Consider the following 22,628-nt stretch of genomic DNA (forward strand, 5'->3'; position numbering starts at 1 on the left):
ACACCAAAACCATCCCGAAGATAGGGAGCATGGAAAGGAAGCTATTGTTGTCTTCCTTCTCAGGGGTAATCTGGTCCTGTCTTGACCCGTATAACATCTCTCACAAGAAACTGAGGTGATGTTAACTGTTTGGGCTGGATTTTCTAATCTATATCTTGCAGCCCATGTATAGATCACAATTTCATGCTAGAAATGTGTCACTTTTAAAGGATTGCTGTGATCTTGGAGAGTGAAGGTAACAATTATTACAGGGCAACACTAGTCATTAAACACCGATTCAATTGTCAAAACTTGCAAACAAGTATGTTTTACCAAAGAGCCTCCACCATCACCAATCTAGAAGATAACACACACCTATTCAAATAAAGCCTATTAATAAAAAGATAAATTCATGTTAAACGATAGCAAAATTACATAGTTGTTATGTACCATGTAAACCTTTTTGGTGCTTGAATAATGATGTAAAATGAAGAAGACATGATGCATGTACAATTGTGCAAGAGAGGTCCTTTAATGTTGGTGTAGACTCCGCATTAAGCCTTAACTATTGTAAAACATTGTATTCAGGCATGTGAAAGACCATGGTAATTTAGTATTTCCGCCCAAGGTTAAGATGGCCATATTTAGCCTAACTTGAAAAGTTTGGGTATACAGGTTTCCTATTGCAAGAGCCACACATAATGACATTCTCATATAGGTACACAATTGTATAGGTAAATACTATTCAATAGAAGTTGATTGCATTTCTGAAAAATAGCAAAATAAAATATTTTACCCAGGAGATACCACCACCATGCTAGAAGATAAAAGAATATCAACATTAGAATGAACCCCATTCAATGAGAGATTACTTATTGTTAACATTGTGCTAAACTAAAACTTTGCTTTATACCATTGGGATGCTTTGGAGACTGCTGCTACCACCGCCCTGCTGGAGAAGAGAGGGACATGTTTGAACAATGATAAAAGATATAGAAGACATAATGTCGAAATTAAGTGGGCACATTGTATTACAGAACTCTGCCTTTGCCACTGATTGCATCTCTTTCACTTCCCTGTGTAGTTCCCCAATATGTTTGTGGGGCACATGATCATTTCTCTCCATCGGTTGGCACAAAGAAAAACATCAAATGAATGGCTGCCGTATGAATGTTATGATGAGCTCTCCACCTGTTGGACATCCAGGGAATCACCCTATTCTTAGACCCACTGCAGTCGTAACATTAAAGTCCATTTACTTTCGGCATGGGTCAATGTTGGGGGAGCGGTCCTTTAATTCCGGTGTAACTGCCACGCAGACTTTAGAATAATTAGAATATTCTTAAAACTTGACAAAACGATGTAATGACCAAAGCATGCATGAAAACCTCATGGGGAGAATAGAGAGTGTTGCTCCCTGCTTCTTCCACATCACTCCACACACAGTGACAAAGTAACTGAATGACAGCTACCGCACCGAGCACGTGTTGCTGTGGAGGCCCAGCTGTAAATGTTGCTCACTTCCAGCATGAGCCAATGTGTGGAGTGCAGAATATCTTTCCTTTGTTATCATCCTAGACTTGCCAATCTCTTGCAGCCACGATACCTGGCACTAGAGACGGTTTCACATCATAAACTTTACTTCTGTAGATAAAGACATTCATGTCAGAAAGAAATGTGAAATGGCTGTAACACATTCAGGTGCTTGTGGGGTGGGGCCGGTGGGTGGGTGGTTTGGGGGAGTGGTGATTTTGGGGGCTGCTATCATCTTTCTTTGCTGTACCCAATACCAAAGCCATCCCGAAGGTAGGGAGCATGGAAAGGAAGCCATTGTTGTCTTCCTTCTCCGGTGTAATCTGGTCCTGTCTTGACCTGTATAACATTTCTCACAAGACATTTAGGTGATATTACCTGCTTGGGCTGGTTACTCTAATCTATATCTTGCAGCCCATGTATAGATCACAATGTCATGATAGATATGTGTCACTTTTAAAGGGCTGCTGTGAAGTTGAAGAGTTAAGGTAACAATTATTACAGGGCAACACTAGTCGTTAAAAGTAGATACAATTTTCAAAACTTGCAAAAAAGCTTTTTTACCAAAGAGCCTCCACCACCACCAACCTAGAAGATAACAAACAAATACCTATTAAAATAAACCCCATCATGAAATGATAAATTAATTTTAATAGCTAGCAAAACTAAGTAGTTGGTGCATACCATGTGGACTTGGTTGATGCTGCCAGTACCACCTCCCTGCAGGAAAAGAGAAGAGGATGCTTGAATGATGATGTTGGATGAAGAAGACATGATTCAGGGACATTTACGCACGAGAAATCCTTTAATGTCTGTGTAGATGCCGCATCAATTCTTAGGGCATTTAAAACATTGTATTCAGGCATATGAAAGACCATGGCAGTTTTATGTTTCCCCCATCGGGGTAATATTGGCCCTGTTTTGCCTGCCTTCTACATTTGGGGCGTACAGGGTCCCCCTTGCAAAAACCACAGATGACACTCTCACACTATCATCACCCACTTGACATTCGAAAAAAACAATAGTGGTCAAAATTCAATAGGAATTAATCATTGGACTGGTCAAGAACTTCAAGTGGCAGCTGAATATATGGATGGAAATGTCCACATGTAAATCCCTAACAGTAACATTGCTCGGGAGCTTAACATTGCCATTATCAGCATTATTGTTCCTGTGCCACACAGTATTTTATGTGGGGGTAAAGCTACTCTAAGTTTTCTTGAACTGATGCTGACTACCCAAACATTTTTCCAAAGATACAAGGATTTTCACTGACAACCTCAAAGTGAATCTGGTGGTAGCTGTAAAAACAGGCATTATTTCAAATGTTGCCTTATTTACCTGCTCCCAAATTATGCAGTGTAGGGCATTTTCCACACACGGTAGTCCTACAAATAGCACATTGAGTAAATACCACCCTGTTATGAATTTAAATACCCTTAGAAACACCTCCAATGTCTACAAAAACAGTAAAAAAGCAGACGATTGAAAGTGTCTTCATTCATGAAGTGAAGGGATGTTCTAGCACTGCTCACCAACTTCATGTAACAAAATATTTAATGGGGCATCATGAGTGGTGAAAATGTTGGATGAAGACAAATACCTTCTCAACCCCTGTGCAGTATAATGCAGATGAAGAGTCAATATTGACCTTTCTGTGGATTATTACAAATTCTACATTAGCACAATGATCTGCTTATCTAGAGAATGGATGTCCACCCTCAAGACAATGGTGAAAATTGACACAAGATATAGTGTGAAATATTGAATGCAGATTTTCAGGAATACTCTATGCTGTATTTCTGAGAATCTGTTTCAATTACCACACTATTGGCAGAATTCTCATAATGAGATGGAGACCCAATATTACAGCACATATTATCAGTAATCATTGCGTGCAGACATATAAGGTATCAGAGATTTTGGTTAATTTAATCTTTTGAAGACACACTCCTGCTCCAGTATCACCCAATCCTTACTGCTGACACAATAAACATTAGCTACTGCTTCCAGCAAAGTCCTATTTATACATTTGTGTTGTTCTTTATTTTGGCATTGAACAATCAATCCATTTCTAAATTCAATAGATAAACCTCAAGTGACAACAACTCATCTCTTGTTTACATCCAACTATTTCTTGGCATTCAAGAAAAAGAACATATTTACTGTTAGAAACATTCCAATTCCAATGGGCTGATCTTTGATGGTGAATGAAAAACATTGTTATATGTTTAACACAATTCATCAGAAAAAAAATCAAGTTTCATCAAGATGGTTTTACCAAAGAGCCGCCACCACCAGCCTGGAAGAAACAAATATAACTGTTATGTAGATAACTGATAACAGCAAAAGACAAATCCATTTATAATACAAGAAGAACTTAGTTGCTTATTTTACCAAGTTGACTTGTTTGATACCGCTGCTTCCACCACCCTGTTGGAAAACAAAATAACAGGATTCCATGAAGGTCTATGATGTTGAATCCACAACACTCTAACACATTTTGCAGAAATCATGATAGGACCCCGATCTAGGCCTGAAGACCTTAAACATAAGAGTGAAGTACCCTACACCTGTGGGGCACTGTAGCCCCTCTCGTCCTGTTTTCCCCTAACCCCAGCACTTACCTTTACCAGCCCCCACTCCATCTTCTTTCCTCTCTAACAAATCAAAGGCCCAAGAGACTCCAGCGGAACCAGACACATGTGGTACTCTCAACGGAGTACCTCTTCCTCCACCCAAAGTGGCACATGTAACTGGCAGACAATTAAAGCACTGCAGGGGATGTCATCAATGAAAAATCTGCTGCACCACTTACGCGGTTACTGCTGGAATGGAAGGTCCCCCATCTTCCAGCCTTCCCCTTGATACCACTCCAAACCGGACAAACCCCAGAGGTAATTGTTTAATTGAGGTCAGAGAGAGGAGGATTTCCATGTGCCTTCATCTGGCTGTAAATCTGTTGGAATCAAGAGCTAAGGTTGGGGGGTGGTTGCATGTTCTTCCTTGCCCCTTATCAGCCCCAGTCAAACTCCTCAGCTGAGGTGATGAGGTTGAGAGTCTTTAACTGCCCTCCACATGCATCCCTTGATGATACTGAGTGATTGTCCGATAAGAAACACAGATGGTAGGAGGGGGACATTCAATGTCCACTGCTCTAGTATCTGGCACTCGATTGGAAGACTCTATAGTTGCTCCTTCTCTCTACCCAAGACAGGGCCAGGTTTCTCAGTGCTAATGATAGGATTAGGGTTTACATTTTGACAATTAATTCATTTTATGACTGAATAATGTCTAGGGGGATAGAGGCAGTAGTTGTGTGTTATTTTGTGTTACTATGAAGAACATTCCCTGATGCCATCCACTGATGCATAACAATCCCTTAAGTTTGTTGCCCATGTAGAGCTGAACTGAAGCCTTTGACCATAGACTTGTTCCACCCTCAATTATCCAATGTTACAGTAATTATGTGGTTGTCTTTGTGCAGTCCGTAAGAGATCTTTATGGTAGATCAGATATTTTGGTTCATTATATGTCAGTCTAAGAAATTCATCACATTGACATCTCTGAAGGCATCTCAGACAGCCTACTCAATTTGCGTTCAGAAGTGAGTGTTATTCATGAGAATCCAGCTCCATTTTATATTCAGAACCACTACCATCCTCCAGCAAACACAAACAATATATTTCCATTGTAGTCTATGGTCATGTTTAATTTTGCATGCTCTATCCTAGCCTGAATTACGTAAAGTGTCTGGGGCACATTGTCTATGCAACCTTACTGTTCAATGTAAAGGGGTTCACAATAAAATTGGCTGATATTCTAGTGCAGATTTATGAAAAAGTGGGCATAAAAAAATGCATTGAACATATGACATCTTACGATTCACCTTAATTCCAAATAAATCCATAATGGGCAATTCTCTGCAAGTCAAGAGTGTTGGAGTAGTCCTTGATACAGGTATCTTCAACAAACATTGCATGGCTGATGAAGGTAGGCCAGCATCTTCCTGCTATGATCTCAAAGAAGACCACTGCAAACTCAGCTGCTCAATATATCCCCACCATCTATTGTTCTATTTTTTCCAATGTGCATTAATGCAGTATCTCCCAAACCTTACTTTGACAGTTTTTTCTTCTCAAAAAGTAATTCGAGGGCTTAGCCACGTATGATGAAATAGTGCCTTTTAGTTTGGGAAATCTAATAACGGCATGTTCAAAAGATGTCTGAATTCTTGAGGATTGCCCCTAATGTCCAGTCCAGTTCTTCCTAATTTAACACCCTTCTTTAACACAGTCAATATTTTAAAGATCCAACGAGCCTAATCAGTTTACCCTACCTTACTGTTGACTAAATGTGCACATTTAAGCCTATGTATGCAATCATTTTATGATGTTGCAATGCTATTTCTTCCTAGGTTTTGTCGCTCCCAGTTAGAGCATGGCATCTAATGACAGAATATGATTTAACTCGATTCTTCAAGATGCACTTTTTCTTTGCCAATGCTACTATTAGGCCAAATCTATTGTGGGAGTTTAGTTTACACTTTGGAGTCCTGGAACATGGTAAACACCATTTGTCTGGGCCACTGAATGCAGTGGTTTCTGTTGGGCTAGGTGGATTGGGGGGTTGTCTGATTCCTTTGTTTCTCTTTTCTGCTGTATGCCTCATGGCAGGGCATTGTATCATGCTTTGGCTCTTGTTCCCTTGCATACTGTAAGAGCTGATTTGTTCACTGTCCTTTTCTTTTTTTGAAAATTGTCAACCTTCCTGACCAGCGTTTGGAGCATGAGGGCAAGGAGATTGGAGTGTATGCACAGAGGGGATAATGTGTAATTCCTGCTGGCTGGAATGTGTACAGGGGTAAGGACATATTTATGTATTTATTTATGTATTGTTTACTTGTAAGGTGGTTATACAATAAGAATATACTGTTTCAAAGTGCCCACAGGGTATGGAGGGAGGGAGAGTGGGAAGTACATTACAACATTTACAACACAAAATTTAAGAGCAGTTGGGGAAGAGGGAGGGGGACAAACCTACTATGTTTTGTGAATATTCAAAACGTGCAAGTGCAGAAGGGAGAGGGAAGAGGGGGTAAGTGCTGGGGAGTCCAAGCCCGTGGGTGAGCCATGGACAAAGTGCTAAAATGTTGAGTACTACACGGCCTGGGCAGCTAGAGGTCTAAGTGCGAGTCTCCAGAGCGGAGGGAATGCAGATGCAAAGTGCTGTGGAAATACTGGATCTGGGAAGAATTGGTGTCTGAGGTCAAGGCCCCGAAGATACATAAAGGCCAAGGACACAGATTCAGCAACTGTGAGATTTGCAGAGGAGAGAAGGAGGGAAGGAGGAGGAAAAGAGGACATTCTTAAGGAGCTTCTGGAATTTGAGGAGATTCTGCTCCAGGCGCTCAGGGAGGGGGAGGCTATTCCAAAGGAGAGAGCCTGCAGAGGAAAGTGAGCGACCCCCTGCCCTTGATAGTGTATACATGACACATCTCAATTGGGCACTGATACCAAACATGTCCAAGTCTCTCTTTAAAGGTTGAAGCAGAAATGGCTAATAATAGAACCGATTTGGGTTGAGCAGCACATATGCAGATTGTCGCATGGCTAGAGCCCACACCCTGTGCTCTCCTCAGACCCGGAACCCTTGCTCCTGGATGATTACTGCAACAAGATTAGCTGCATCTGTTCTCCATGAATAGGATGGTGCCCTCTCCCACTTCTTTTCCTTCATGCGCACTGTCTTTGTTATACACAGTGTTTCATTGATTAGCCCTCAGTTACCCAGGCTCCTTAACTAACTAGTAACCACCCCCTGCTTCTAGTTTCCTGCAGGATCAAAGCCTTGTAAGGTGTTTCACACCTGGTATTCAAATGCAATTACTGCTAAACAGAGTAGTTGAGATTTCAAACTGATAGCACATTGTTGTACTGTGGTACAACCTGTATCCTTTTAAAAACAACTACATCACAGCATCATTCCTAATTATTTTACATGTTTAAGAAGTGCAGTTAAGATGTCCCATTGACTGCGTCCTCATAACTCACAGCATGTTTGGCAAGCTAATACTGACTTATAGTGGCTTCTGGTAAGAACTGCACTAGGCAGCGCTGACAAAGAATTACTTACATAGTTATGACTACTCAGATTATGTTCACACTGAGATCATGACCTCTAGTTTATTATAACCTTTTACTCCAGTATCATAACTATGATTCATGTTACACTCCAAACATATTAATACTGTGTTACATACCTGGTGCCAAGCATAGTGGGCCATACTTTCAGTATTTGTTCCGGTGTATTAACCAAAGGAAACTCAACACACTCAAATTAATCAAGTCTAACAACTCAGCACATCTAGCTACTAAAGTACATCACGCTGGGAGCTTTGTAGCACTGTGTACCATAAACTGTTCTCCCACTCTTGTAGTATCACCCACATCCTGTAATCAACCCTAATACTATCCCACCTACCAGGAAATTTCAACTCTTCTTATAGATCTACTACCTTTAAACTTACAATGAATGATACCTAGATCACAGCTCAACTTGAAAAGATCTCACGTTTACCGATTACTAATCTCATTTAAAACATGCACCCATACTATCACAACCCTATTACCTCTCTGCTCATGTTTTTGTTTTTTTTCAATACTGAAGTGGTCTGTCAAACAGCAAATCAGTTCTTATCTCCCAACCCTCTTCCTCACTGTTGACTGTCTAAGGTTCTGTGGCATCCGGGCGGGAGCACAATATGCACCCCTCGGACAAGATTCAAGCATGGTAACAACATTACATTGGTAAGGGGAAACAGCATAAATATTGAATAACATAACCACTTTACTGCTGGGGTTTCAATTATTTCCTACGGTGACTAGGACTTGTACATTTCATAAGAGCAGTGAACAGATTATTATTGGTGATCTGTCATTCTAAAATGACTAGTTTTATCTCAGAGAATTCAATACATTATCAAGGTTACTATGTTTTGGAAATAAGTAACAGAAATATGTTTTACCAAAGATCCACCACCGCTGACCTGAAAGAGGAAAACAAAGAATTCTTATGTGGTTTTATTTTAATTCATCGATAATGTGCTATGATTTGCAGAAAACCTTAAGAATAACTAAAAAGAAATCGATACAAAATGTCCTCATCTAACAACAAGAAGGCATAACATCATTACACGACTAAGCAGCAGTTAAAATGATCAAACATAATTTCTACAATCAATCACAGTTAACCAATCTCAAAAGATTCAATAAAATATTCGGAGAGTGCAAGAGGAAGTGCAACCAGTCGATCTCGCATACATCATTCCCAGAATTGATTGCTGCCAATTGAATACATATTATATACAAACTGTTGGAAATAAATGGTGCATAAATGGTATTAAAATTACTAGTGTTTTTCAAAAGGGGACAATATTTTACATGGTGTCTCATCATAGACAATGGGCTTACCATATGGACATCTTTGCTATGGAAACTGGTGCTCTATAGAATAAGAAAAGAATGGCTTTCAATAGTGAGGTAAAGCAGTGAGCATCATCTACAAGACATATCTTCAAGGTATAATAGAGGAACAATCCTGCCAACTGATCTAGAGTCCATCGCACCTTCACTACTATAGGCTTGGAGTTCATGAAATCAATATAAGGGTTTGGATCCAAGTGAATATCCTTAGGGCAGTCCGTGAGGAAGGTCCCATGAAATGATATGGAAAAATCCCATACATAGATTAAGTGGATGCAGATTCTCAGCTTTCAACATTCAGTTCTGTTAATGAATTTGACTAGACATGTAGGCTGGGGACCCGCACAAATGTACCACACTGACGTACCATTGAGGTTTTATTCACTAGTTTATTAAACAAATGGTTTTGTAGTGTTTTAGTGGGTAGCATTGTGGATCCCCTTGTTTTATTTCAACTAGGGTTAACTATGTGCATTTCAGAATTGAGTGAATGTCTAAGAATCTTCACCCAGAAGGGAGCAATTGATGCCATACCTAAATTGTGTTCTTTTTTTCTGGTAAAAATGATAATTTGTTCTTTCTCCTTGAAGCCAGACAAAGCAGGGCTCAAAACATACAGTCTGATTCATGGAATTATTTGCGTGAAAAATGCAGATTTGCACGCCTTTCTGCCCGAAAATACCTGTTTGAAGTATAGGGATTTTTTGGGTAGAAAGGCGCGCAAATCTGCGTTTTTAACGCAAATAATTCCATGAATCAGGCTAATAGTTTCTTAGAATGGGGTCTAGAGCGCTTTTTGTGACCATGACTACACCTGAGAATGACTTGTTGGTCAATAATGCTCTATATAAAACCATCTGACATGGATGCAGAGACCATGAAATCATTTTAGATAAACATTTCCCAAAGAATAGGTCCTGATTCAACCGAGGACATGTTCAATAAGTAATTACAATTCAATGCTGTTCATTAGAAGACTGTACAATTTTCAGGAAAAAAAATATATTTTACCCATGAGCCTCCACCGCTAACCTGGAAGTGAAAACAAATATGGTTTAATGGTGATCAAAATATGACTGCAGTTTAAATTTCAGGAAAAAAAACAAACAAAGGCTGATTACCTGTTGACCTCCTGTAGCACTGACACCACCGCTCTAGGAGATACAAATAATGTGTTTCCATAAAATAGGGTCACATTGAAAATATCATGTATTGCACCAACATAAGCCAATAGATTGCTTGACTCTATCCACCCTCCTTTTTAATATGCACCCCTTCTTTTGCAGTATTTGCTTCCATTTGTGTTTGGACAATATTTCAGTTAGGGACCTAGTAGATTTATATTGCTGAACAGCGTGGAAGAGGGTCTGATGAATGTGGCTAAAATAAGTAGGATCGCAAATGCCCCCTCTATCTGATTTACACCAGAATAACAGAGAAGACAGAAATTGGAGCACTGAAAACATAACCACCCATTGAAATGCAAACAAATACAATAGTAAAAAATCAACTGGAAAAAAAACGATTGGTGTAATCCTTATCAAATTTAAACATATGAATTCATCCATTTACTCTTATCCCCTTCCCATTTGGAAGTCTCCGTCTCGCCACAAACATGCTCAGCATATCTGCTTGCTTTGAGGTTGGGCAGCTACTGCTAGAATGCATTTTGTCTACAGTCCAATCATTGACCTTAGCGTCAAATGGCAGGAGACACATTGATAATGTTTTGCTTTGACTGAAATACTGTAACTAGCAATGTCTTTGAAGGATTGGTGTGTTAAAATAACCATGATGCAGTAATGGAGTGATTGTGAGGTGCTGGGGGGCACTGGGGTAAGGCCTGTTTTTTTTTTTACTGACCATCTATCATAGATTCCCAGTAAAAAAATGAATCACAGCGTCAAACACATACATACAATCAACGTGATTATGATAATGATGTGTTATTTATATAGCGCCTTAATCCAAAGTGCTTTATAGAGCACATATTTACAAACAATATCACCCAACCAAAATTGGTACTCAATTGTGGACCTCGGAAGGATGAAAGTCTGAGTTGGCCTTGCCGGGATTCAAACCTGTGACCTGCAGATGATGCTCAGATTGCAGCAGCGAGCGCTCAAACAGCTGAGCTATCTTACCGGTGTGATTATATGTGTACACAAGGCGCTGGAGGGACAGGGGGACAGGTATGATATTGTTTACTAGACATCAATCATCGATGTCTAGTAATAAAATAGCATGCCTGTACCCTGGGCCTCACAGTGCCAAACACACACACACACCCACACACACAGACAATAAAAGTGATTATGTGTGTATGCAATGCGCTTTATGGCCACGTGAGCAGGTGTGGCATGTTTTACTAGACATCTATCATAGATGTCCTGTAAATAAATACCATTCCTGTCCCCTGGGCCTCAAAATGACAACCACACACACAATCAAAGTGATTGTGTGTGTATGCAAGGCACTGGGGGCCAGAGGGACAGATATGGTATTTTTTACTGGACATCTATGATAGATATCGAGTAAAATAATACCATCCCTGTCCCCTGGGCCTCATAGCACCTCCAACGGAAAGCTGATTTTTGCCGGTGGGGAAGGGGTTTGTGCAAAAAAGGCATTTGTTAAAATGATCTCGGACTAGCACAAACACACACACACACTTGCATGACATACACACAGCAAGCACTTACTGTCTTGTTCACAGTCACAAACATCCATCATGCACTCATTCATCACACAAGCATACATCCATCCATACACATATTTAAATAATAAATAAACATACAAACACACACATTTACACAACATACACACAGAAAACAGAGGTTCCAGTGCTCCATGCAGCCCCCTTCAAGCATGTACAGGAATCAGGAAGTTTGCTGGTACCTGTCCATGGGTGCAGGAGGCCTGAGCATGGGTCCGGAGATGCCCCACTCCTGCCTGCTCCGTCTGTATGTACGAGGCAGCACAGGAACACCCCCTTGCACATACAGACATGCAGTTCCCCAGCCAGCATTTCAAATGTGCCATGCGAGGCTGGGGAAGCAAATGCCCTCAGCCTTGCATGGCTCATTGAGCTTGCGCGGCTGTGGAAATGTAACTGTGAAAGGGAAACAAAATGTCCCTTTAACAGGTAAGCACACTCCCTGGCAGAAAAAAAAACAGCTGTGGGAGTGCTCATATTTTACTAGGCTGGCTCCTCCAGAATGAGTGAGAGGGTGCCAAGACCCAGTGGGTCGACGCCCTCTCGCCCATTACGGACGAGCCGCCCATGCTGGTCAGCAATGGCATTGACATTTCCTAGACAAATTAATTCTCTTTTTCTTTTTATCTCCGCTGAACATGATTTGCAATAGTGGTAAGTGCATGTGTTACTGCACTTACCTTCTCAATATTTTCAAATCAATTGTATCAGGTCTAAGCTGCCTCTCTTTTATTATCATCGCCTAATGTCCTATTGTGCCTCCCGAGAGCATAGGCATTGCAGGGTTATAAGCCAGCATTATTCACACGATAATACTGCCTTAATAGTTTGGAACAAGATTATTCTTTATTATATGTACCATTTGTGCTCCACCAACTCCACCACCAGTGTTCTATGGAGTAAAAACAGATACATTCGGGGGGCGTGGCTTGACGCCGACTAAGATGGCGGCGTGACCTGGCAGCTCCGTCTCACTGAAAATAAAATAAGGCATTTCCCATTATTCTTTTCCCCTATCACTTACCTTCTCCTCCCTGCGCTATGGTCCGGACCTCCTCCACGAACCGCTGAACGAAATTCAGCGCAGCTCCACGTTCGCCCGCGCCGGCTCACCGGCTCCAGCCAACAAGCTCCGGGGACCGCCGCGGCCGCCTTCCTGCATCCGCGCACCGTGAAGTAAGTGTCGGCGTCACGTGTTACGTGACGCGCCGGCCGCGGCCTGGTCCGCCCTCCTTCTCTTCCCCGCCACAAAACTGCTGCCTCTGGTGCCGGCGCGCAATAGCTCCATAAATAAAGCATTCCCTGAAGAGAGGAAGAAAAAAAAAAAAAAAAAAAAAAAAAAAAAAAATTAAGGATTAGGAAGCCCATTTCAGCTATATAAAAAACAATACCACACAAGATACAGAAACGATTTAAATTTAACCAATATCTCGGCCATACCCTTCCACACAAAGAAGAAATTGAACATTTTCTTGATCTCTGAGACTTTTGGGACTAGATAAAGAGGGGAAAGGAAAAAAAAAAAAAAAAAAAAACAGCAATAAAGAAACATAGAAAGGAATACTGTTTTATTGCACAGGATCTCCTCCACACGTTACCACTCATGTGACACAACCCTTTCTATTTGAAGCTCGATTTTGGTTCTAATTGAGAGCACACATAGGTGAACCACGCATTCTATATGCAGGAATATGCATGGAACTGGGCATAACCACAACTCAAAATTGAACTTGACGGTAACTGGATACCCACATTAAATGGAAGCTTCCTACCACTACAAGGCTTATAGCACTCTCAACTCACACCTAAGTTTACGCCTTATTATTCAACAGTGCTTCTATTAACCTCCTCTATCAGGAGTAGTACTACCTTAATAATATGGACGTAATAATTGTAAACTATGGTACATAGAACCCCACGAAGTTACTATTGAAAGACTCTATACATATGTGCTTACCACCACAAGCCCTTCTCAAAAAAGCTTCTATTTGAAACGGAACCTACTATTGCTCTACATGCAACAACTTTCTACAATTCTTTACATTGCATCATCAATACCGCTTACCAAGCTCTTTTCAATTGCCCACATATCTATATCTTGCAGCCAATATAATGGCGGCCAACAAAAAAAACAATACCTCAACTACCAAAGAACCTAATACTCTCACCGCCAACCTCAAGAGACCCAAAAGTGACTCACCTCCTCCGTTGGGCATCTCGGATCCTGCTTTGGAGGCCATTTTGGCAGAGATTAGATCACTCAAACCCTTCATAGAGACCACAAATTTAAAATTACAACAGTTGGACGACAGATGGAAGGGTTTTGAAAATAGAATGGACGAGGTGGAGAAGCGAGTGGGTCTAGTAGAAGATACCACATCTAAAGTAAAGCAACTGGAAAATGCAATAAAAGAACTTCAAAAACACAATGAAGATTTGGAAAATCGCAGTAGACGTAATAACCTCCGCATCTCAGGACTACCAGAGGGATCAGAGGGAACCAATACCATTGTCTTTTTGCAAACATTTTTAGCAAAGCTGCTTCACTTACCCCCTGATCTAACACTTAATATTCAACGTGCGCATAGAGTTGGCCAACTATCTACCTCCACCTCTCCTCGACTTTCGTCCAGAACAATGATCTTTTATCTTCTGGAATACTCCCAACTTCAGCTCATTATATCTGCAGCAAAGGAACATAAATCCCTTATATGGAATGGCTCTAAGATTTTCATTTCACAGGATGTCGCTAAAAGCACGGCACAGCGCAGGAAAGTATTCCTATCCTTTCGCCCAGCCCTGAAACAGCTTAATATACGTTATGGGCTATACCACCCTTGTTCTTTCAAAATCACATATGAAGGCCGTACCAGAATGTTTGAAGAACCAACAGACCTAAAAGCATTTATACGATCCATCAAATCCGATAACATGGACACTACCTCGCCTGCAAGTACCTCCACCTCTTTCGTTACATGAACGTTTTGCTCCCTTTCTCTCCTTCCTATTACAAATGCAATGCCATGACTATCTCCTATATATATGACGTGGGACGGGTGGCCTCGTGACGTCCATCTTCCATCCTGGGTCGCTCTACTTCCCTTTTGACGACTCAGCGGGTGTCACCCTTCCCTACTAATTGAAACTCCCCTAGCCTCCTTTTCCTCCAGTCTGATCAGTGTTCTATTCCATATCTTCAAGCCATTAGGCAACCGTTTATGATCAGACACCCCAACCCTCATCCTATTACCTCATGTGTTTTCCTAATGTGTCCCTTTCTCATTAATTGGTATTCAAAATATTGTTCTTGGGCACTAATTATTTGCATCTATATGGTTCACAAATGCTGTTTCAGACACTGTTCTAGAGCACCTAACATTTGCATGTATAAGGTCTTATATTATCGCTATGCTATCATAACATTTAAACGGTTATTATGATTTTTAAATGTGTAACATGGAACATTAAGGGTTGCAACAATCCCATCAAAAGGTGTAAGGTCATCTCGCATCTTAACAAACTAAACCCCTCCATAGCCTGTATACAGGAAACGCATTTATCTGTCAGAGAAACACTGAAACTGAAGTCCCGTTGGATCAAAGAAATCATTTCCAGTCCTGCTGTTGCTAAAAAAAATGGGGTAGCTATTTTAATCAGCAAGAAACTATCATATAAAGTTCTCGACTACACTTTCCACTCTTCCCCACATAATACTCTCTCTCGTCTTGACTATATTTTTTCCACTAAAAACCTTACAGGTACCATTATAGATTCCAAAATAGAAAATATCATTATTTCTGATCATGCCCCTGTTTGTACCTCTTTCAGTCTTTCTGATGTTCGGAAACCGTCATCTCGGTGGAAGCTTAACAATTTTCTTTTACAAGACCCTCAATTCATCCTATCCGTAGAGTCTTTTGTTCAACAATTCTATGCGGATAATCAAGACAGTGACACTTCGGTAGGGAATAATTGGGATGCCTTTAAAGCTGCATTAAGAGGTCACATCATGGCTTACTCTGGAAAAATGAAAGCTCTACGCAAAAAACACTTAGATGACCTTTACTCTCAGCTAACTACAGCCGAACAACACTACTATAGTGTTTCCAACCCTACCAATCTCCGCAAAGTACTGACTTTACGCTACTCAATTAACAAAGAGATCACAAATCTTGCTGCAGGGACAATTCTTAAATACAAAACTAAAATATATCAAACATCCAACAAAGCTGGAAAAGCACTGGCCTCTTACCTAAAAACCAAAAAGGAACAATTTTTCATATCTCACATCAAAGACCCTTTAGGCAATGTGCATCACCATCCCAAAGATATACTAAATTGTTTTAGAGACTTCTACACCAAACTATACACTCCCGAAAACTCCATTCCCCATAATAACATCACATCCTTTTTTGATAACATTAACAGATCCTCCTACCCCCAAGCTGATTTATCCTCTTTAGACTCTGTAATTACTCTCCCAGAGATTTCCAAAGCAATCAAAGGATTGGGTAAAAGCAAGGCTCCAGGCCCTGATGGCCTTTCCACAGAATTCTATGATAGATTAGCTCAATCTCTTATACCCAAGCTTCAAAATCTATTTTCTTACTTTATATCCCAAGAAGCATCCTCAGGTTCCTTCTCAGAAGCCTTGCTTATTCTATTTCCCAAACCCGATAAGGACCCGTCTCTACCAGGTAATTATCGGCCCATCTCTCTAATAAACGTAGAAAGCAAAATCTTTGCAAAAATCTTAGCCAACAGGATCGAATCCTCCCTTCCTTACCTTGTCAAACCTGAACAAGTCGGATATGTTAAAGGGCGCAACATCTCTTCCAATGCCAGACTCCTTCTAAATGCTATCCACTTATCCAGTAAAAATAAAAAAGATAAACAGGGCGCAGCGGTTATAGCACTAGATGCAGAAAAAGCCTTTGACCGAGTCAGCTGGGACTTCATGTTTCAATCCCTCCGCTGGCACGGTTGCAGTGACAAGTTCATCTCTCTAGTCAGTTTACTTTACTCATCCCCAAAATCTTCAATATGTATTAATGGTCTTACCTCCCCATTTTTTTCCCTCAGCAGAGGCACTAGACAAGGTTGCCCCCTCTCACCTATTCTATACATCCTCTCCTTAGAACCGTTACTAGAATTAATCAGATCCAATAAAAATATTCCAGGTATAGCAAGTGGCACATCCCATATTAAAATAGCTGCTTACGCTGATGACATCCTTATTCTCATCAAAAACCCCAAAATACACCTCCCATATTTACTTGAAGTACTATCCCAATTTAGTTCAGTTTCAGGGTACAAACTTAACAAAGATAAGTCAGAAATTATGCCCCTCAATCCCTACTGCTTTAAACATGACATAGACCCCTTTGGTTTTAAATGGTGCAGTTCCTCTATTAAATACTTAGGCCTTAGATTTGCTCCTACCATCCAAGACACCATCAAACAGAACACTCAATCATTACTAAATAGACTTAAGGAATTAACATCCAGATGGTCCCCCTTGTATCTATCTTGGTGGGGTCGACTAGATACGATCAAGATGATGTTATCACCAATAATTTTATATTATCTACAACTCCTATGTGTTCCAATATCTCCTTCCTTTTATAAATCAATTTACTCTATCCTACTAAATTTCCTATGGGGGGAGGGTAAAAGCAAAAGAATAGCCTTAATCAAATTAAAGGCTCCATATGACAAAGGAGGTGTTAGGTTTCCTGATTTCAAAGCATACCACACTGCTTTTCTTTTGAAGCAAGCTAGATACTGGTTTGCCTGCCCCATAACGTCAGACATTGCCACATGGTGTACCATAGAGAAGCAGTTAATGTATCCAGTAGAAATCACCGACCTCATTTATATATCTAAGCACTCCTCACTGGCTATATCAGAACCCATTAGAGCCACAATATCAGCCCTCCAACTCTTTTTATTCACACAGACAGACTCCCCAAAAAAACACCTTTCTCCTTACCTATGGCATAATAATAAGATACTGATTAAGAATAAAACCCTAAATAGAAAATCCTGGAAGAAAAAGGGTATCAGATTTATACAACAAATCATAAATAAATCATCTATCCTTTCCTTTCAGCAGCTTAAATGTCAATTCTCAATTCCCAACACAGATTACAACTTTTATAATGAATTAGTTAATTCATGCTTTGACGCTCTCCACAGCTCCTCCAATGATATTCTGACTCCTGATGCCTCAAGATTGATACATCTTACAATGCCCACTGACACAAAGGCTTCAACATTCTACAACATTCTCATATCATCCCTGAAGTTGTGCTCGATACGCCACAAATGGGAAGATGACTTCGGATACATTTTAAACGATCACACATGGTCTAAGCTCTTCTCTAGAATCAAATATATCTCAACATCAGCAAATAACTCCCAACATTTTTTCTTCTTTATACACAGAGCTTTCATCACACCAGCCAGACTATCTCTATCCAATATCAATAACAATGATAATTGTTGGACATGTGGAGTCACTCCTGCATCGTATGAGCACATGTTCTTCTCATGTCCCTATACCCTTAAGTTCTGGCAACAAGTGTGGAAATACCTTAACTCTATTTTTTTCATTGACATACCACTTTCATTTATGAATATTGTTTTAGGTAGTCTGGCTATTACCACCCACTTGCCCTCTGGTGCATCCAAGCTCTATGAGCTTTTCATTTGTTTAGCTAAGAAATGTATAACTGCCAATTGGAAAAATTCTCGTTCCTTGTGTATAAGAAGTTGGTGGAACAATATATGTCTCACGCAAAAGATGGAAATGTGCATGGCAAACAATCTTAATTCTATACCCAAATTTAATGCTAAATGGTCATTTTTCATTCGCTATCTGAATCACTTTAATGTAACCACGCACGGAATGTGACATCCTCAAATATATCATACTCCTTTGATGCTCCCAAGATCTTTACATGTGAATTTTGATCCGATCACTCAACTGAATATTTATTGTAATATATGCCAAGGTGCCTCTCTTCATTAATATTTACCTCCCTTCCTTTTTCCCCCCTCCCCTCACATCTCGTGTTTGTCAATTGTCAGTCTTGTGTTTGTCTTCCCCCACTTAAGACATCATAATGCAGAAATCGTTTTACACTAAGTTTAGCACAATACTGTGCCATGGTTGTTTTCAATTGTATTGACAATTTGTTCCTCTAATGCTTAACTCCTAAATATACACAGTGTACTAAATTAATTGCTCTCTCGGAACACCTTCTTGTACCACTGTTTAACCCATACCATTGTATAGGTTTTACTGCATTATGTTTGTGAAGTTATGACTTTATGATTGTATACTACATAACTTAATAAAAATTATTAAAATAAAAAAAAAAACAGATACATTCAATTAATATGGTTGTATGGTAATACAATGTACAGCTGTTATAATTGAACAGCCCCACCTACGACAAATGTTAATGTGTACAGCCCCCTCACCTAAGATATACTATGTGCTTCTAGATTCTTTGTTTGTAAGACTTTAAATATAATTGCTTATCTCTGGCCCCTTAGCTAAAGAGTTCCACCCTATTAATATGTTGGTGCTTCTGGGATGCTCTTTAGTAATACAGAAGAGAGCACAGGACATCTTATGTTATATGCATTTACAGACTGCAGCCTCTACATACGAAGGGGCTTTTGCCTGTTGCAAACGCCACTCCAGTGAACCAACCAAAACTTTCAGGGCACCAGAGACGTGCTACAAATGTTGCAATAGGGAAGCCACCAGATACCACATTCAGGGTCTGATTCACAGATCGTTTCCCTATGGGATACGCCATTACAAAACACGTTTGTGAATCCGGCCCTCAATCCTCTGTGTCACTCCCAATGGCTTTGTGCAGTCAGAGATTCCTTGTTAACGATCCACTAAACCCCTGGATGTGCATTGAACAGACTCGTGGCCTGACACACAGACCGTGTTACAATTGGATTGCCGCATTATAAAACGCTTCTGTGAATCAGGACTTGTGTGTGCTGCAATACGCGCAGCCCAGGTTTTGATGAATACAGCCGTGGTAGATTAAGGCCCTCATTCACAGAACGTTTTCCAATGGGGTTCTGGCACTATAATACGCTTCTGTGAATTAGGCCCTAAGTCCTCAATGCATGTTTTGCCTGCTAGTGTTTTTCAGATAGTGTCAAAAGTGTTATGTTATTTCATCATTGAATATTACTATTATTAGTGATTGGTACACAAATGACTTTCTTAACAACACAGTGGTTCCGATTTACAAACCGTGTTTTAATGGGAAATCCCCATTGAAAATGTTTTGTAAATCAGACTCTATGTATCCGTCACAGTTTGTAATTTGAGTTCACTTTTTTTCATTCCCTATTCCTTGAGTAAGGCATTGAAGTTCATAAGGCATTTGGGTTCCTTACAAAAATACTGAATCAGTGGAAAGACCACCAAAGGACCTTGTTGGCATGTCTGGTAATCAACTGTACACTTCTAGGTTTATGTTCTCAAGACTTCAAATATAGTTGGTTATCTCTGGTCCTGTAGCTAAAGTGCAACACCGTATTAAGACGTTTGTGATTTTGGGGTTATTCTTGGAAGTAGAGAAGGGGGTACACAACCTCGTCGGTAATATGAATGTACAAACTGCAGATCCCCATAGGAATTAGCCATCGGCACCTCAAAATACCACTCAAAATGGCCCAACAAAACGTTCCATTCGGCGTAGACGTGCTAACAATTTTGCGATGGTTGAAGCTGTGCCACTCCTGATTGCTTGGAGCACAGTGAGGGAGCAGCTTATCTTTGTTAAAGATACACAAAACCCATGGCTGTGCATTGTACAAGCTATGGGCCTCATATAAAACCAGCAGTCAATGGGATTGCACCATTATAACATGCTTCTGTAAATCAGTCCCGGTGTGTGCTGCAATATGTGCAGCCCGGCCCAGGTGATGAATTCAGCTGCTGGTAGATTGAATACTCAATGCTTATTACGTCTAATAGAGTATTATGTTCCTACAGCAAAAGACTCTCCATCCCGCATTTCAAGTGCACTAGGGTGGGTGGGTCGAGCCTCCCTGTCATTGCCTCTCGACTATGGAAAATCCTAGCGCCACACTTACGTGCTGAAACCTCATACTGGTAATTCAGAAGACAACTAAAAACAATCCTATTCTTTTTACTTTGTAATTACTGCAATAGAGACACGTGTTCTATGTTCTGCCAATATGCGTACTTGATTTGTACAGCAGCAACCTCCTATGCCCCCCCCGCCCCTTTGCCTCCCCCCTGTTGCCTAATCCAGCCCCTTGATGTCTGAGGGGTTTTACACGCTTTAATAATGTAATACATTAATAAATAAATAGATCCCGATTCTACAGCTTTAATTATTTAGTTCTCTACATGAATTTGAGAAACATGTAGGTTGGGAACACACAGAAATGTACCATACTGACTTACCATTAAGTTTTCACTCACACGTTTATTGAATTAATGGTTTAGCAAGACTGTAATGCTTTAGTGGGCAACATTTTGGATCCCCTTGTTTTTTTTTAAATTTCAACTAGGGTTTACTATCTATATCTATATATGTATATACTAGAAGTCAGTGAATGTCTAAGAATCTTCACCCAGAAGGTAACAATTGATGCTCTACCTAAATAGTTTTTGCTTGATCAAATGATAATGTGTTCTTTCTCCTTTAAACTAGACACAACTGGGTTCAAAATGTATTTTCTAAGGATGGCGTCTACAACGCTTTTTGTGACCATGCCTACATCTGAGAATGGATTGTTGGTCGATAATGTTCTAAAATATAACCATCTGACATGGAGGCAGAGACTCTGAAATCATTTTAGATAAACATTTCCCAAAGAATTGGTCCTGATATAACTGAGGACACGTTCAATAAGTGATTACAATTCAATGCTGTTCATTAAAAGACTGTACTATTTTCAGGAAAACAAATATTTTACCCATGAGCCACCGCCACTAACCTGTAAGTGAAAAAAAATGTCTTAATGGGAATCAAAAGATTACTGTAGTTTACATTTCAGAAAATAAACAAAGACTGATTACCAGTTGACCTCCCGCAGCACCGCCTCCAGCGCTCTGTAGGAGAAAACAAGTAATGTTTTTTTCCATAAGATAAGGTCACGTTGAAAAGAGCATATATCACACCAACATAAGCCAATGGGTTCCATGGCTCTATCGACTCTCTTTTTTTTAATATGCACTCCTTCTTTTTCAGTCTTTGCTTCCATTTGTGTTTGGGGCAGGATTTGAGTTAGGGACCTGGTAGATTTATATTGCAGTACAGTGTGGAAGAGGGTCTGATGAATGTGGATGAGATAAGTAGGATTGCAAATGGCCCTTGCATCTGATTTATACCAGAATAACAGAGACAACAGAAATGGTAGCACTGAAAATATAAGCATCCAATTGAAATGCAAAAATATACAATATGAAAAAATCACCATCAAAATCTTCCTCTCCTGTGGAAAACTTTAGAGATTTCTTAAGCTCGTAATTGAGTTAAAGACCTTCAATTCGATTGGATCACAAAATAGCAGGAGTAAAGACTTTCTACATTCTCTCTAGAGCTCTTGTGTTCTTTCCATCAGGTGTGCAATGGCTATTGGACATTTAAGCAGCAATCTCTGAACTTGGATACAAAGAAACTCAACTTGCTGGGCTAAACATGTGTCCACCATTAAGAGTCACTTTTGGATTCTTAAATAATTTACCCTTCGACTATTGTTTAACACCAATCTGTCTGTGGTTATGGTCTTCAACACCCCTAGCATTGAACTTGCTGTGATCTTGCAAGATCCTGTGGATGTTTCATGACTGAAGCAACAATATGGAAAATATGCCCTACCCATAGGTTCCTCCTGTATTG

At 40.1% G+C, this 22,628-nt stretch overlaps 1 protein-coding gene across 1 annotated transcript in view; it reads right to left on the reverse strand.

Annotated features, from left to right (window-relative positions):
* The window catches only part of LOC138580696 (loricrin-like), a 67,210-nt gene that overhangs the window by 18,410 nt on the left and 26,172 nt on the right, over positions 1 to 22,628 (reverse strand). Inside the window, exons 8-20 of the mRNA XM_069651439.1 lie at positions 21,806 to 21,838; positions 21,703 to 21,723; positions 12,572 to 12,604; positions 10,118 to 10,150; positions 10,008 to 10,028; positions 8,985 to 9,017; positions 8,540 to 8,560; positions 3,910 to 3,945; positions 3,794 to 3,814; positions 2,197 to 2,232; positions 2,077 to 2,100; positions 893 to 931; positions 776 to 796 (exon numbers count right to left, since the gene is read on the reverse strand). Of these exons, the coding sequence (XP_069507540.1) occupies positions 776 to 796; positions 893 to 931; positions 2,077 to 2,100; positions 2,197 to 2,232; positions 3,794 to 3,814; positions 3,910 to 3,945; positions 8,540 to 8,560; positions 8,985 to 9,017; positions 10,008 to 10,028; positions 10,118 to 10,150; positions 12,572 to 12,604; positions 21,703 to 21,723; positions 21,806 to 21,838 (372 nt within the window). The remainder of the gene's footprint in view (positions 1 to 775; positions 797 to 892; positions 932 to 2,076; positions 2,101 to 2,196; positions 2,233 to 3,793; positions 3,815 to 3,909; positions 3,946 to 8,539; positions 8,561 to 8,984; positions 9,018 to 10,007; positions 10,029 to 10,117; positions 10,151 to 12,571; positions 12,605 to 21,702; positions 21,724 to 21,805; positions 21,839 to 22,628) is intronic.

This window comes from Ambystoma mexicanum, chromosome 3p (assembly GCF_040938575.1).
Source record: "Ambystoma mexicanum isolate Mex_15411 chromosome 3p, UKY_AmexF1_1, whole genome shotgun sequence".
Classification (NCBI taxonomy): Eukaryota; Metazoa; Chordata; class Amphibia; order Caudata; family Ambystomatidae; genus Ambystoma; species Ambystoma mexicanum.